The sequence below is a fragment of the Martes martes genome, assembly GCF_963455335.1.
Source record: "Martes martes genome assembly, chromosome: 12".
Classification (NCBI taxonomy): Eukaryota; Metazoa; Chordata; class Mammalia; order Carnivora; family Mustelidae; genus Martes; species Martes martes.
In genome coordinates this window covers 6,733,270-6,750,544 of record NC_137900.1, presented here as the reverse complement: position 1 = coordinate 6,750,544, position 17,275 = coordinate 6,733,270, and the positions used below count along the sequence as shown (strand labels likewise).

At 45.2% G+C, this 17,275-nt stretch overlaps 1 protein-coding gene across 1 annotated transcript in view; it reads right to left on the bottom strand.

The window, feature by feature from the left end:
- Nucleotides 1-17,275, bottom strand: part of GLIS3 (GLIS family zinc finger 3) — a gene marked incomplete at both ends in the record, with an annotated part of 427,960 nt that overhangs the window by 22,078 nt on the left and 388,607 nt on the right. The window contains one exon of the mRNA XM_080820268.1: nucleotides 2,903-3,081. Coding sequence (XP_080676394.1) covers nucleotides 2,903-3,081 — 179 coding nt within the window. The remainder of the gene's footprint in view (nucleotides 1-2,902; nucleotides 3,082-17,275) is intronic.

Genomic DNA, 17,275 nt, shown 5'->3' with positions numbered 1-17,275 from the left:
AGATGCTGGATGACGCCACCCAGCAAAATAGTCCAGCCAAAGCTGCCAAAAATTGCAACTCATTTAGAAGGTCTGTGTGCCTCCCCTTGCTCCCAGCACTGTATCACCCGCTTGACAAATATTAGATCAATTTGCTCTTTATTCTAAGGAGCTGTTGACGAGAAATGCTCGTGCCTAGCAAGTTCCAGGAAAACATTTTCAGACAAAATGCTTGGAGGATGAAGTAAGGCTGCATTTAGATGCCTACTCCTTCATTCTTAGCAGTGGCCCAGCAGTTAAAGAGTAGAAACTCCCTCTATGAGCCCGTCACAGCAGCCACTCACCCATCTTCTAGAACAAAGTTATGATTTCCCAATTTGCATAACTATATCCTGATCTCTTCCAGAAAGTCTTGTCATATGTATTTATTTTTAAACTGCTGCTAGCAGTTTCTTATTGGCCATGGGAATTTTTAACAATTGAAGTAAAAGTTAAAAAAAAAAAAAACAAAACTCAACAGTTTCAAGTTGACAATATATTCATTATTCAACTACAAAAGAGAAATATGGGAGAAGAGTCTTTTGCCAGGAGGTAGGGCGAAATGATAAGGTAGATCTCACTTTTTGTGTTGTCTTGTTTTGGTTTGCATTTGTTGGATGAGACAGTGTCAATCATTTATTCAGTAAATATTTAGTAAATGCCTACTTTGCACCAAGAATTATGTGTGCCCTAAGGCTAGAAACATCATCCCCACTCTCAAAGGGTCCAATAAAGAAAAGGGAGGGAGAAGAAGGAGAAGCATTAAATTAATTAAGCTCCTACTCTGTGCCATGTGCTTTTTTTGTGGACTCTTGTAACCACTGATGACAGAAGGTATGAGATCCCCAGAAATTATTCAGAGCCTCACAGTTGAGTGGATTGGTATTTGTAATCGAGTTGTTCTAATTCCAAAATCTCTTTTAAATTGTCCTCAGAAAGCAGAAAAAGAAGAAATTATCCATTATCCCTACCCTCAAGATTTAAAGACAAAACAAAACAAAATTGTTAATGTTTTAGAAAATTGCCTTCCTTTTTTTTTTTTTTTTTGGTCTACGTGTAGGGTAATTTTTGAATTTTTAAAATATGTTTCACAGTTGTCATCAAAGTGTTATACGGCCTTTCATTGGAACTATGACATGATTGCCTGAAATACTCTGTTATTTTTTAATAGCACTGGAGAGAAAAATCATTGCCAGTCATATGATGCCACTGACTGACACATGTCCAGATCTCGGCAAAGTTAAAATATAAAGGGTAAAAATGAGTTCGTTGTAGGGTCGGTGACTTCTTCTGCATTCCCGAAAGCCCACGCTCGTCTACCTCCTGCCTGCTGGTAACGGTGGCTTCCCAGCACAGGGGACCTGGCTCTCTCCCATATTACACAAGCCCCTCTCCTGGGTCAGGAGGGCTCTCTCAGCAGGAAGATGCTCTCTTTGTCTTCTCACACAGGCACTGCTTTACATACAGTAGGTACTCAAGAAATATTTCTTGGTTGGATAAATAAATAACTAAAGCTTAAGAAGAAGGTTACCAACAAAAGAGGGTAACCATGACCACAGGCCCAAACAGTGGTGGGAGCCCATGTTTCGTTGGGGAATGAGGGTTTGTGTGACTGCACCCAGGAAGAGAGAAGAGGTAGAAGGAACTTGGATGGAACTTGGGAGTCAGAGCCAGTGGCCGGCACTTCTCAAGGTCTTTCCCTTCCCATAGGCCACTACTCTGTCCACATGGTCTCCTCTTTGGCTGTCCAGACCCTTACTCCAATGTCCTCACCCAAGCCTAGTTCCACAGCACCGCCTGATTCCACCATCTTGGGAAGCCACTCACACTTACTCATACTCAGCTGGCATACTGATTAAGGTTTCCTTGGGGACACCACCCGATAACATCAAGTAATAACTCACATGGAGAAATTCAGGAATCGGCAAGAAGCGGATACGGCAGAGTCCCATTTTTCAGGAGCTGAAAATCTCTTTTCAATGGACAGTATCTCCTCTGCCCCCAGGAAGTAGAAGGCTACACATTCAGAGTCCAGATGATTCCACAACTCGACTTAAATTTCTATGGATGTTCACAAAGATATCTGCCTGAGTCAGCAAAATCGGTGTAAATAAAGAAAAATTCAGCCAAACTCAGTTCTCCATGAATGTTTGAAGTTCAACACCAGATCTCCACATTTTGAACACCATCATGATTTCTCCTGCCTTCCTTTCCTCCTTTTCTTCCTCTCCACACTTACCAGGTACCTTAGCACATAGAGAACTGTGCTAAGTTCTTCCAAGAAAAAGAACAACGGGTCAGAAAATTCTGACCTCAGAAACAAGCTTACACCTGAATAGAAAGGCAAGCGTTCCTCACAAAGGAGTAACTTAACAAGGTAGAGAAAGAGTCGGAGTCCAGAGCCAGGAGAGATGCAGTCCAGCTAAGACTCGCCAGGGAAGGCTGCAGAGAGGAGGTGTCCTTTCACCTGGGCCTTGAAGGTTGGAGAGGTTCTGGGGATATGGGACCTGTCCGTGGGGCGGGGGTGGCGGTATGCCTGGGCTAAAAGCCCTCCTGCTGTTCCCTTCTCAGTGACTGTTCATTGTTGAGGAAACAAGATGCTGTTGTTAGGGCCTCTCCATGAGGTGTTAAATCACTGCCCAGTAAACAGATCATCACCTTGGGCTGACTGCTCTGGGCTGTCATGAGTTCTACCAGTTTAGGGCCAACATGGGGAAAACACTATGCTATTTCATGCTGATGAGGTGTGACATTTTAGAGGAAAGTCCTAAAAGCCAAAGCCTGGCATGTGACAGAATTACCGCTGGTACTGAAGGCTCCCATCTGACAGCGATGGCCCGGTATCACTCTCCCAGACTCTAGGGGTGGTCAGCCCCCCACTTACCATGGACGTGGATTCCATTTGGTTGAAAGGAAGAGTTTGTTTCCGGCTGGTAAGACTTCAGGTGTGGCCCACCTGCTGGCTGCTGGGTGTGGGGAGGCTGCGTTCTCTGCATCACTGAAGAAGGAGCTGGAACTCTCCGGGGGCTGATGTGGTGAGGAGATGAGGCAGAAGGTGCAAACCTGGGGAAACGATTACAAAAGGAAGCATGAGGGGCATGAAAAAGCGGGAGCAGAGACAAACTCTTCAAAGCCAAATTCCAATTTCCACACTGGCTGGATAAGAGCGTGACAAAAAGCCATCAAAAGAAATTGATGACGACTTTCTCTCCCATTTTTAACCACTGACTTCTCAACTGAAGGGATAAAAGAGGTCAGTGAAGGGAAAATGTAGTCACAGTTTGGGTTTGTCAAGCCTCTTAAAATGCATTTCAAATACTCTGGGTTTGGTGCAATTCAAGGCACATCTTTTGCCAGGCTCCCTTTTCTGCTAATTTTTAAATTCGTCTGCATTTTAGGGGAAATTTGATCCTTATGTTTCTGATTCATTTACACTTAGCTCATAAACATTGTGTTCTGTGAGACATATCTGGGGTCCAAGAAGTATTAGAAGTCTTTGTTATAAGCCTCTATCATCCTGTTCTCTTTAAACAATACATTTACTTTTGCCAAGAATGAGGGAATTTAAACCTCAAAGATCAAGTGTGGTTTGAGACCCAGAACCTATCTGCATGGGTTCTGTGCTTGGCAAAGAATGCTCACTGCTTGGGGCACAACCACAATGCCACGTGGGACATCTCTGGTGGTCACATGTGCTAATCACAGTAGAGCTACTGCTTGTTTCTGAGGAGGGACAGACAGATACAAGGTGACGTGGTCAATGTACCTGAGACACAGCCTGATAACCGCCCACCAGTCTTCTAATTGCAAGGGGACATTGGCAGGGTCCGACTCCCTGGGTTTAAAGTGACTTTCTAGCACCAAAGGGAAGGTGTACTTGGCAGAGCAGCGTTCAAGTTTACCAGTGTCCACAGACCACCAAAGCAACCCTCAGTGCAGGTCACTAGGGGGCTGGCACAGGGAACCCGTCAGTGCTGTGAGATGAAGTGACAAAATAATCGGGGAGCCAAGTGTATGAGCAATGGGTAATTCCATTCTCCTCAGAAGAGTCCCACCAAGTTGAAAACTTCCAGTCGGCCAGCCTTTGCCCGACGCTAACACGCAGCAGGGGCCAGCAGTGCACGTGGCTAACTGCACAAGGACGAGTCCCCTCCCTTTGCTGGGCTTTTGCATTGGGCCATCGAGGGTCAGAAGGGAAACCCAACCAGGCAAGTTTGTAAAGCAATTTGCACCCTTCTGAATCAGAACATTTCAGAGGGCAGAGCCTCTACATTTGTGTGGCGTCAAGAAGGAACCACAGGATGGAAAGAAAAAAAAAGTACGGCATTCGTATTCTAGACGATCCCTAAATGAATTCCATCCGGTGAGGGCTACGGAGGAAGGGGATGCGGGAACTGAGGAAGGAGGATGGGGAGAAGAGAAGACTCCAGAGGAGGCCGACACGAACTGGCTGTGTTAGGAGGCCTAATTTCACTCTGCTGCAGGAGAAGAGTAAGCGAGTACCCTGGGCTGGGAAATATATGTTTTCCAAGCGTATCATCTTAATTGGAATTAGCCTGGAAGATGTGCCAAGCGGCCGCGAGAGAACACATCGCAGATGAACCCTGTCACTGCCCTGAGAACATCTAGTAAAAAACCCGTGTGCCAGGATTCCTCATATGGAGGCTATTTTCTTGGGGAACGAGTCCCTAATGCGTCTGGCAACTCTGTCGGAGGTCACGGGAGGGAGCCGGGGAATTGTGGGATCGCAGGCTTTAGGGCTAAAAGGAGCCCACACGACCACCCCACCCCGGAGCCCTGTGGGCAGGAGACCCCCAGGGAGAACGGGGAGGACTGGAACTGGAAGCCAACTCTGTCACTGGCATCGCGAAGCAGCAAGATCCACTGACTTGCTTCCTGACTGTATTTCTTCATCTGGGAATGAAAGACGCAGCCTGGTATTTTCTCTAGTACTTGTGCCACTCCTCCTTTCCACTGAGGACTGACGGGGCAGAGATGTGTGGTGGGGGCAAGTCACAGTGTGTGTAAGTCTGAGCCTGATGTTGTAGGCTTGATGGAGGAGAGGGATTCTCTTTCACAACCCCCCATGCTCCCGGCCAGGGAGTCCGACTCACAAACAAGGGTTTGATGAACAAAGAGAGAAAACGTAGATGGCGAGGGGGAAAGGAGGCAAAGGCTGTCAGCAATACAAGATCTTCTCTCTGTAATTTGGGGTGATCCGGCTACGGAGTGAACTATGATTATTAGCTATAAAGAAGGGAAGATGTCCACTCGCTGAAATGGCAGAATTCATTTAGGAGTCATCTAGAATGTAAATTCCATATAAGAGAATCTACATCTATATCTGGATTACAGAGCTACATATAAATTATATAGCTATGTATCTATCAAGAGAGCTTGTAATTATATGGTAATTATAAATCATTCTTATCTATATTCATTCATGCAAATTCCAAACCCTGGCCATGCCCTCTTGGCTACCACGTATTTCCATAATGTAGTAACGGTGAGCAGAGGAGAAAAAGTGCGGTGGTGTCACGTCAAGGTGTTAGCAATCCTTATTTCAGAGACCTGGGAGGAGTCAAATACATATGCTGACCCTTCGACTGACTCCACATTTCACTTTTTGCTAATTCAGACTGGATTGCTCTCCATGTTATTTGAATAAGTAAGATTATATGGTATAAAGTTAACGCAATTTTAAAGTATAGTGTGTCACTTCAAACAAAGTATTAATAAAAATTTAAAAGTAAACCGTTTGAGGTGAGATACATGTACACCTAAAGAACTCCCTGGTTTGGGAAGGAAAGGACTGATACAAAAATGTTAACTTGTACGCATACAGAGAAAAGATGAGAAGCGACAAGATGTGATTACAATTATCCACACAATTGCTAGGAACAAGGAAAGAAAGAAGAATTCAGGGCTAAAAAACCCAGCATAAGGAGTGAGTGTATAAATGTGATTGATTTTCAAGTGGAGTACTTAGATTCAATTTTGTTACTGCTCAAGCATGGTACATAGTATTTTATGGAAAAACCTCTCACACTCTCTCTACTAATTTAAATTTCACTTTTACGAACCTGCTTCCATGTCCACCCGCTCACAGTAGAGTAGAATTTGACAAATTAGAATCCGAGATGAGGGGGCAGGAGGGGAAGGCAGAAGTGGGCGAGCTCCTCTGTCAGTGGGAAGGCCCTGGGAGCATCCAAAACGGTCACTGACCGCTCGGAACAAGACTGATGCTAGAAATGCTTTAGAAAAAGCCAAGAGGACTTGAGAAACGAGTGGTTCGAGGCCAGGCACTCCAGAAGCAAGCAAAGAACCAAGAACATACACACTCACGCAGAAGCTCATTAAGCCGAACATGAGATGTTCTTACTGTTACTGAGGGTAGCGTGTGGGGGCTTAGAACCCCATTTTCTTAGGGCCCTCACTGATTTTCCAACCTCGTTTCTTTAACACGCCCGCATACACGTACCAAAATGAATATGGTCTGAATATTTTGCCCCAGATTTTTTTTTTAAAGTCCAAAGATGGTGAATTAAAATTTTTTGATGCTAAAATAAATAGTTTAGAGGCTGAGGTTAAGTTGCAGTGATTTACAATGTTCCTCCCAGGGACTAGCTCATCCCCCATTCTGTCAGGACAAGATGACGTCATTCTAATTCACTGGGAGTTGCACAGCGTCCGCGAGCCGGAAGGGAGAACGTCTGAACACTTTCTCAGTCCAGTCGTGTTCCCGGCTGCGGATCTGCACTTCACAGCTCAGAAACTACATTCAACATACCTTACCAGTCTCTTCTTTGAGACAATAGGAGGTTGTTAGTACAAATATGCACACAACAGACTAGAAATTTTTAAAAAAGTCACTGCTTACCAGAAACACTTCACACAAAATCAAACCAGAGAACTGAGTCAACCACTCGTTCTCCTTTAGTGGAGGAGTTTGGATAACCTCAGCGGTGAGCCACTGCGGGGTTCAATGGTTTGCACCCCTCCCCCCACCTCCTGCCCGAAAACCCAAAAAACACAAAAAATAGGGGCGCAAACAGATTTTAAAGGGCTCATAAAAATAATCTCTTGGGGAAAGAAAACAACCTAAAAAGGCTTCTGTAAATAAATATCTATACACACCTTAGAAAATGTCTGATCATTTGGGGGGATTTGGTTAGTTATGCTCCTTCCCTTCTGTCGCCCACTGCCACCCTCGACTCACACGGAGCTTTCCAACCTTGCAGTGAAGGGGGCCAGAAGCAAAGAGGTCACGTTTCCGATAACGCGGTACTAGAAAGAATCTTAGATTGTTTCACAGAACGGTAGATCCCAATTGAGATACACAGTACTGATGAGGTTCACAGGCGGACAAATTGCAAATGGCAGGAGATGGATATCACCGAGGACCTACTGGCCTTGGATTCTGGCTCTGTCCTTACCAGCTGGGTAATCCTGAATAAATGCCCTGACTTCTCCCAGCCTCTATTTCCAGTATAAAATAAAGATAATCTCAACACCTACGGGGGATCATAAAACCTGAGATAACATATTCATTTATTCATTCAAGAGATATTTATTGAGCACTGACCCAGTGTGTGGCCCTATTCTAATCACAAGGGACAGAGCAACACATGACATGTGTCCCTGCTTTGGCGCCACTTGTATTTCGGGGAGGCGAGGCAGGCGATGAGCAAAATTAAGTAAGCAAACCGTATATTGTATTGAGGAAATGAATACTCTGGAGAAAAATCAAGAATGGAAGGTGAGGGGTGGGGGTACATTATGAATAATTTTAAATTGGAGAGTCAGAGATCTTGAAGTACTTTAGACAATATCTGACACCTTCCAGAAGACCAACGCATGCTTATGGGATGACTGCTCTAAACGGAATGTACACTTAAGGTTGGCCTGACGTGAACACATACCCAGGGCTTGAGAGCTCTAGAAGACTGTGGTTCCAGCACTGCATCTGAATTTCTATGGAGTTCTTAAAGTAAAAAAAAAAAATCTTAGGACTCTTTTCTCTCTTGACTACTCATACACGGAAACTAAGGCTCGGAGAAAGCAAGGCATTTACTCATTTGGCTAATTTTCCACTTCTAAGAGCAAAGAGTCATGGTCTTTCTTGTGTAAGGTCTCATTTCTTGGCCTCGGGTTTCCCCACAGAGTATCGTGAGTTCACATATTCATCCAGTCATCTCATGTTCCAGATGGAAGGCAACGGAGTAGCCTTATTTGGATGAGATAAAATAGGCCCAGAGACATGAAGTGATTTTCCCAGTCACACAGCTAGTTCTCCAGATACCACTCTGTCCAAGTGAGGTCAGATGTGCCCTCGTGGAGACACACAAGGCAAGGTGGAGGGGCGGGGTGGGAAGGGTAGTGGAGGACTCCTGCGAGCACCTGAGATTTGGAAGCTTCTCACCAGCTGGCGGGGGGGACGGGCGTATCAACAACCCACGGCCTTGAAGAAACCTGGTGACCAGTTTCCCAGTTTGCTTTGGTGAACTTGTTCATTCTGCACTAGAGTTCTTCGTGCCCAAGCTGGGTTTACACTTTTGGTCTTTCCAGCTGGGCAACTCCTTTCAAATAATGCTCTGTCTCCTGTCTGTAAGTCCAAGGTATCTCTATGTCAACTAACAACTATATTTCTTCAAACAGTACCTGCTAATAGGCTGTGTTGCAGGCTAAGCACATGTCATAAATATGTCTTACTTTTCTTCATTTGTGCTGGATATTCAAGCAGTTCTAGCAAGCAGCGTGGGACTGTGTGGTTTAGCATTGTGTTGGGGGTTAATGCTTTGAAAAGAGGGGTTTCCATGATCAAGTGGATTAAATGCTGGTTGATATGTGCTTTGGACAGTACTTCCCCTCAACTCTCTTCCACAGGGGTAATAGACCTCCCAAAGAAGGAAGAATGTATCAGAATAGCTCGTTTCATTGTATTCACACGAAAAATATTATTGATTTGCTGTTAGGGAGTAGAAATAATGGATACAAACTGGTCTATGGTAGATTTGGGGAGGCATTTTTTATCCCCCAAAGAATTGTGGTGGTTTTTAAATTCATCTGTGAAAACTAATCAATAAAAAGTGGCTTTAGCCGTTGGCCAACTACAGAGGGGGAAAAAAGGAATCCTTTTCAAAACCTAAAAAGAAAAGCACAGTTTTAAGGATTTCACATCTGATTTAACATCTAAAAAAAACCCCCCAATGATAATACCCCACTTTGTATAGCCAGACAGCACTCCATTTTAGTAGACTTTAGTGGTCTTTATAACGATTTATGAATCACTTCATGAATTCCTGGCTGACTCATCTGGGTGACTATAGTATCTACTTATACTTCCCTTCTGTCTCACAAAAGAGACACTTGGACTCAGTTCAATCCAGATTTGTCCCCGAATGAATCACAGCACGTTACTGGGGGAACTGCAAATTGAATTCTGCTTCTGAGACAATCAAGACCAGCTTTTAGTAATGAAGAAACAGCCGCTGGGAAGTGTGGGTAATTGCAACACTGTCCATCTGGGCAGGACCGAGGCCCGCCAAGAGCTGCATGTCCGTCCGAGGGTTCTGTTCCAAACTAGTCAAAGAGCTGAATCCGTCTCCTGCGAGGGCTTAGTGCTGGGTCAATATTAACTGCGAATAATTTCTCACGTTCGGCAAGACCAAGACTCAAACGTGACTCCCCGAGCCTCCACAGACCACGACAAAATGAGGGCTGTGAACTGGCTGTAGGTGAAATGACCACCAAGGTTTTTCACAGAAGACTCACGTGTGTATTATGATGAGTGAGTGTTTGTGGGGAAGAGGTTAGCGCGTTCTGGAGGACACCTTCTGCACTTGGGTATAGGGGGTCGGTTCTAAGGCCAGAAAACAAAGTCACCAATGCCCCAAGGCAGAGTGGATTTTTTTCTGGGATAGACTGAAATAGGGCAGAGAGCATCACAATCTCTCCCTCCCTGTGGGAATGAAAAGGGAGGGGAGAGGACACCCAGGATATGTCAGAGAAATGAATTATGCAGGACACATTTAACCGAGAGCTGGGATTTTTTGGAATATCTTGACTGCAGAATTGGCTGTGACTCTGTTGTTTGTCTATTTCAGAATCTGATGTGATGGGGAGAAAGGGAAGGAAAGTCTGATTCTGCCAAATCCTCTTTACAAAAAAATCACCAACCAGAAGAGAATTTATCCAGAGTGGTCTTAGACATTTGATGTCAAAAATTCTGCTATAAAAAAGAAAACCTGCTGAATGAGATCATCCTTTGGGCAGCTCCGAGCAGGTCAGAGCAAGAGGATTAACTCACGGTCCTGTGGCAAAGAGAAGACTGTCTTGTTCAGGACGGTGTTAGGCAGAGAGTTCGGTCTGCTTTGCAACGGAGTGGATCAGATGAAAGCAAAACATTCAGAAGTGAGTGTAACGAGAAAGCCAGATGGGAAATGAGGGGGAAGAGTGTTGTTTTTGTCCAAACATGAGAAAGGAAGGCACAGGTATATAAAAAATGGCCCTTTCCATGTCTTTCTCATGGTCTCAAACTGTGAACATGAGCCTTTTGACAACATTGGGAGAACGCTTAGAATTAACTTTAGATGCAGGACTCCTGCCGAGTACGGCCAGGCACCTTTGGAAACCACTGCCAAATGAGAGCTTAAAAGTCAATATAATCCATGAATTTGAAAAAAAAACTAGCTGGTGCTGGTTTGATCAGTAATAACGTGCTGTTTGTGTGAATTTTTTTTTTTTTTTTCCATTTCAGGATGTCAGGTTACTATTGTAGTAACCACAAGGGAATTTTTTGTACCTTCCATTGAATACAAGGCTCAATCTTTGATTAGAGAAATGAACTGGAGGAAACCACATTTACTAAAAGGTTCACAATCAGAGAAGGGCTCTTGGCTCTTCTAGATGAAAAGAGCATCAAATCCTTGGATGTCTGCTACCATTTTGTATCTCCAGCTCCTTAGCCAGTGCTATGCAAACACGAGTATCTAATACATGTGGTCGTTGCTGTTGAGGAATTACTCTGTTCAACAGACCACAGGCTCCAAAGACTTCGCTCCCAACCTGGTGTCAGCATTTGTGTCCAGGTGGATGGTACCTTTGCCCAGTTAACGTCCAGCTAATTCAAGTCCACTTGGAGACTATATTTGTCCAGAGGCCACAGTTTCTGTTTCTGAGGGGAAAGCACCTTATTCAAGAGAATGATTCCAAGCACTGACTCTGGGGAAGATGATCACAACCTAGAAAACTGTTTCTCCTTGCAACTAAACAGAAAAGCAACCAGAGACTATATTTCAGAAAAAGGAGCAAAACCACTTTGTCTCGTGGTTTCTGCTCACTTAGGTGGTCTCCTTACCACCAGCAAGCAGACAGTTTTTTGCCTGTGAAAAGATATATAATTCCTTCACAGCCCTATCCCCCAAGCGCTTCCCACCCAAGAGGGCAAAGGATAAAGTTGATTTCCAGCTCACCCGAGAAAGGCTTACGGGCTTTCACTTTGGGAATTCCGTCTCCATTTGACCTGTTGTTTCAGAGAAAGCCTTAGGAGAGGAGTACACGGATACATCCGAATCACGTAATGGCTTAGTTTGAACTCCACGTTGCTACATGCTAACGCAGTAAAGTGGAAGCCGCAAGAAGAGGAATTCTATTTTACCTCAAGCCTTCCTTGTTATTGTCATGACTCACTTTCCTGACTGAAAGTCCAAGGGGACTAAAAAAACATCATCTTGGGCTTTGCATGAGGTAGATTTGTTTGGAATGTGGGAACAAAATAAAGATGGCTGATCTGGCATTCAGAGGTGAAATGAATGAGACCTCTTCAAAATGAAGAACCACCGTACTTCAAAATTAAATATACACGGAAAACAATCTGCTGTGAAGGGATATTTGGACCATGAGTCAAACTGTTTGTCTGGAGGGGTGACACACGTACGCTCACATCGGCGTCTCTTGCTTTGTCCTGAGGTGACACAGAGGACAACGTGCAGAGAAAAGAACAGCAATCCCCTGCTCAGGGTTACCGTTACTTTTCCCAGAAACCATAAAGGAATCATATTTGTATTCCTCCTTCTGTTCACATCTGCTCATTCCACACACTGCCCAAGCGCTGAGGGGGTCGGAGCCGTAAGCATGACGCAGCCTCTGCTCTGAGGGAGCTCCGGCTCTGGTGGATTGTGAGCAGGTCAGCGAGGACGCAGCGTAATCTCAGGGACTACTATATCTTCGAAGAGAAACAGAGTAGAGTTACGAAAGAGAGTGGGGTTCGGGGCCTAGGGAAGGGTTTAGGGGAAGTGGTCAAGAAAGGCCTTTCTGAAGAGGTAACATTGGAGCGGGGACACCAGAAATGAAGGCACAAGTCACGGAAAGTTCTGGTGAAGGTGCCTTTCAGGTTTCAGGAATAGCACGTACAAAGGGCCCAAGGCAAGATGAGTTGGTGTTTTCCAGGAATAGTAAGAAAACCAGTGTGGCCAGAGCAGAATAAGCAGGCGGAGTGGCGGTGAGGGTGTGACTATGGCCACACCATAGAGGGCTCCTACAAAAAGGAGTTTGGATTTGACTCCAAGCATGCTGGGGGAGGGGTGTGAGCAGGAAATCCTCAGAGACTCCATTTACATTTTAAAGGGCCCCTCTTGTGGTAGGAAGCCCTGGCCTTGTGTGTGCTAACTGGATGGGGGTCCACAGCTGGATGTGGGGGGGTAGTTAGGAGCCCACGTAGTTGAGATGGGAGGGGGGCACAGTGGTGAACTCTGCTTGGAGAAATGAAGCTGATTGTGTGTGAGGGTAGAGCTAACAGGACATACAGATATTAATGAGATGAGGGAATGCCTGAGAAGAGGAGGAATCAAAGTTGACTACGTTTTTTAAGTTCTTAGTAGTAAGTTAAGATAGCCATGTAGGCTTAGCTCTTTATTTTCCTCCATTATCAAGAAACAGGCTGGACTCTGAAAACTATGCTCATAAAAGTTTTGCAGACAACACAGACATTAAAATTAGAGACAGATCAGAGACAAAGTAGAGAAAACTAGAAAAGCCAGTTCAGCAATGTCTTCTTGCTGATATCTATTTTTTTTTCCCAATAGAGTTATTCACAATCACTAGGTAGATAAGAAGAAAGGAGCAAATATAATCAATTTCCCTGTATGTGTGCTAAGAGGACTAGATCAGGGGAGAATTTTTTTTTTTTTTTTAAGATTTTATTTATCTGAGAGACAATGAGCACAAGTGGGGGGAGCAGAGGAAGAAGCAAGCTCCCCGCTGAACAGGGAACCCCCTGTGGAGCTCGATTCCAGGACTCCAAGATCATGACCTGAGCTGAGGGCAGCTGCTTACCCGGCAGAGCCACCCAGAAGTCCCTAAGGGTGGCATATTTAAGAAGCTGTTAGTAAAGTGAGTATCTCTATGAGAACTTTCATTCCACAGGCCAATAACCCAACTGATTTATCCCCGGCCACAAGGGATAGAGCATGGCTGTGGTCACGGATCAGCACCGAAGAAGCTTAAAGACTTGTGGGCTCTTCTGCCCTGGGATAAACCTGGAGAAGCACCAGAAACTTTTCACAGATACAAAGAAAAAAAAAATAGAATAAGGACCCCCAGCTTTTCTAGTCTAAGACCCAATGTTGTAACCTCCATTTTAAAGGCTGGGACATTGCGATTTTCTGCCTCTTCTCTGCTCACAGCATTGACATTGGGAACAATGTTCATTACCTTCAGAGATTCTCATATAAAACCTGTGTGTGTGTGTGTGTGTGTGTGTGTGTTGCAGGCAGACTTTGAACACCACGTCTCTCAACCCTGAGTATCTGTGGAAGTCATTTTCCTACCGAGAAACTGCCCCTTCGTGGGAAGCTGAGTGATAACTGTTTTCCAGAGAGAAAGTGCTGCAGCCCCAAGAGAAAGGATGGTGCTCACAGTCACGTGGCCTGGGGTGAGGGTGACATCAATGGCCTGTCAGAGGACGATGCAGAGGTCAACAGGAAGGCTGAAGAAATGGCTATCTGAGCCTGTGTTAGTCGTTCAGCTCTGGCTTTTCTCAGGTATTTCGATGCTCAAGATCGATAAGCATTTTGGGGGGCCAGTGCTTAGCAGTTGTCCTGAAAGTCAGGTGTCTTCCTGTCTGTGTGGGAGAGTCTCTGGGACACATGTCAGGGAAGGGCTTAGAGCAGTGCTCACCAGGTGGGGCGTGACTACAGTACGACCCACAGCAACGTGGATACCTCTTAATGACACCATGTCTTCTCCCGCAGAACACGAGTGTGGCCAACTTCCCGATGATGATGTCAGAGCTCTCTAACACAGAGCTGATTTTTTTTTTTGGGGGGGGGGACACTTAGTGACTCTTCAAAATCCTCTAATATAGGTCATGACTACATAAAACACAAGCTTGGAATTGTAAGGGGCAAAACTGGCGTTTCCAATTGTATTAAAAAAGAAAATAATATAAAACCCACGCAGCCCGGCTGGTCTAGGGTATACAAAGGACAGCCTTTGTCTCTTGAGCACCACACAGCCCATTCGTCTATTCTTTGTCATTCCTTCTTCTGTTGGGCGTAGAATGTGTTCTCAACTCTTGCTGGGTGGATAACAAGGGGGGCCTTTGGAATGTATGCCAGAGCCCTCAGGGTGCCCTTCCTGGGCAAAGACACAAAACCCTGTGCTCAAGAGAAAGCCCGATTTCCTGAAGGCCGCTGATGAGGCCCCGCCCCCAGGCACACACGGAGCCCCGCCCCTGCTGGCTCCCCCTCCTCACAGCTCTTGGGTGCACCCATGGTGCTTGGCTGGGTCTGACAGACTTTCAGGGGGTTGCTTCTTCTTCTATTCCTCCCACCTCCCTGGTTTGGGGGTCATTTTCTGGGCCTTTCAGTGTATCCCACAGCCTCCTCTCCCATCCCGGCATAAGAGCCCAAGTTATGATGGTCTGTTGGCCACTGTCTCTCCTCAGCCCGCACACTTTGAGAGGACAGTTCTGTCAGCCTTGCTGACCACTGCGTGCTCAGGGTATCACCTGGCACCCAAACTCCAGCTGTCTAAGCAACTCAGTAAATGGATGTCGCCCGAGCTGGGGTATGTTTTGATAAACTTCACTATTTTATGTGATGCTTATGTTTTTAGCCATTAAGGCACATCTACTAGGAGATTAAGAAGGGAGAGGAGAGGAAGACTGTGTTATGTGCGCACACGCGTGTGTGTATGTGTGTGTGTGTAAGCCAAAAGCTGAGTGGGTGAAGAACATAATATCCCTGTTTGCTGAGAAAGTCCCAGGGAAGGAAGGACAGCGAAGCAGCTGGCCTAGTTTTGAGCTGTTCAGATGCTATCGATGCAAATGGAGAAGGACGAGGGAGTATTAGGTTTCTAGTTTTGACAATCACAGGAAAGCAACGTAGGGAACCCCCACAACAGATTGGGGGCGGGGTCCTGGTACTGTGAGTGTGTGTGTGCACGTGCACATGTATGTACGTATTAGAGCAATTATGTGTTGTAGCAAAGTACGCGGGTTACATAAGATGGCTCGAACTTCGAGAACTGGGTCTACCACTATCTAGACCAATGAATCGGGGGGACCACTCTCTTCTGGGAAGCTCCCACCTGGACAGGGGGAGCTGGCAATGGCCTCTGTTTCCTAGGCATTCCCGCACTGGTCCTTCTTCCTGTCAAGCCCTCCCTAGCACGCAGCACTGTGAAATACCACACAGGCATTCTGGAGGTTATAAGGCAAGTTTTAGGTTCCTGCCCTCAGAAAACTAGTGATGCAGTTAGCAAGATGATATCCGGGAAATGATAAATAAATAAAACAGATGATAAGAACCAAGAAACTAAACAGGGGCATTTGTCTCTGTGAGCTCTAAGATGCAAGACTGGCTTTCTGGGTTGAGATCTAATCCAAGCTCCAGCCTGGGCAATGTTTAGTCAAGAATAGGACAACAATGGAAGGTCCTGATGGTCTTTCTAGGTAGAAAAAGATCCCGAAATAAGAAATAAGATGCAGAAATAAACAAAGTCAGTGAGCAGGCTGGTTTGACAAGAGTTGGAGAACAGTGCAGAATTCCAAAGAAGTTAAATAGAAAACAGCTGCTATCCTTAACCCCTTAGCATCCAGAAAAGCTACAACATGTTTCCAGTGCTGAATGAGAAAATGCTCTCAGTATAGACCAGTCCTGGTTATCCAAAGGCCCAGAAAGACTGTGTGTGTGGGTATATATACCTATCTATCTAGAATCCTAGCAATGTCACATCTGATATGCATAAAAAACAGTACAGCTTCTCAATGCTTGATACAGACTCAAGAAACTGACATTCCTTTTTTGGTTAAGGTATTTTGTTTGACTACTTTCTCAAAAACAATTGTCCCTAACATTCTCTGCTGTTGATTCCTGTCCTAGATTGTGTACACCTCGAGGAGGCCACATCCGTTCCCCATTTTCAGTCTCTTCTGGCTCAGAGATGGGGCCCATCGGAGCCCTTCATGAGTCACCCCAAGTGGTCAATCCACAAGTCTCCTTGAGCTCTGCACCCCGTTCTGTGGCCACCTGTGGAACGGAGAGAGGTGACTGCCATGCTCTCGGGCAAACGGAGCGACGCAGATCCAGGGGACTTTTCTTGGGATTGTAAGATTTCTCCATCCCAAAAAGGGATTCACAGCAATATGTTCGTTTTCTCTGCTCTAACAGACATGCTATGAAACCCAGTTAACTGACATTTCCAAAGACTCTGGGTTCCTCTTATGGGAAGCCACTGTCATAAAGGATCCCTGGCTCGTTCCACATGACATCGTGAAACACCACTTCCCATAATAAGTTTAAATCAACATTAGGTGACATGGTGTGGTGCTGTGTGAATCACCGAAATGATGTGTCATTCAGGTAATATTTCCAAAATAAAAATGGAGCCTCATCAAATTCAGAGAACTTGCATTTACTTTAAGACGGCCAGGATCAAAGAACCTGATGCTAACTGGGTAGACGTAGTGGACCTTTCCTGACTTCTGACAGTGACTCAGCCCATTTTATTAACAAGCTAAAACTAAGTAAATGATGAATCAGTGCCCGCAAAGCAGGAAAAAGTGCATTTCCCACTAAAAATCGCGAAGTGTGATAAACCTATTTCCGTTAAGAAAACTGCTGGAGTTTTTACTGGGGGATTTCCCAGGCAAACAGAGGCAAAGATATATAAACCAAAAGCGGAAGGTAAGCACATTTCCTCTTAGTGTTTTTAATGCTGCACACTAATGCAAACACAGTGCATAATTCAGGGC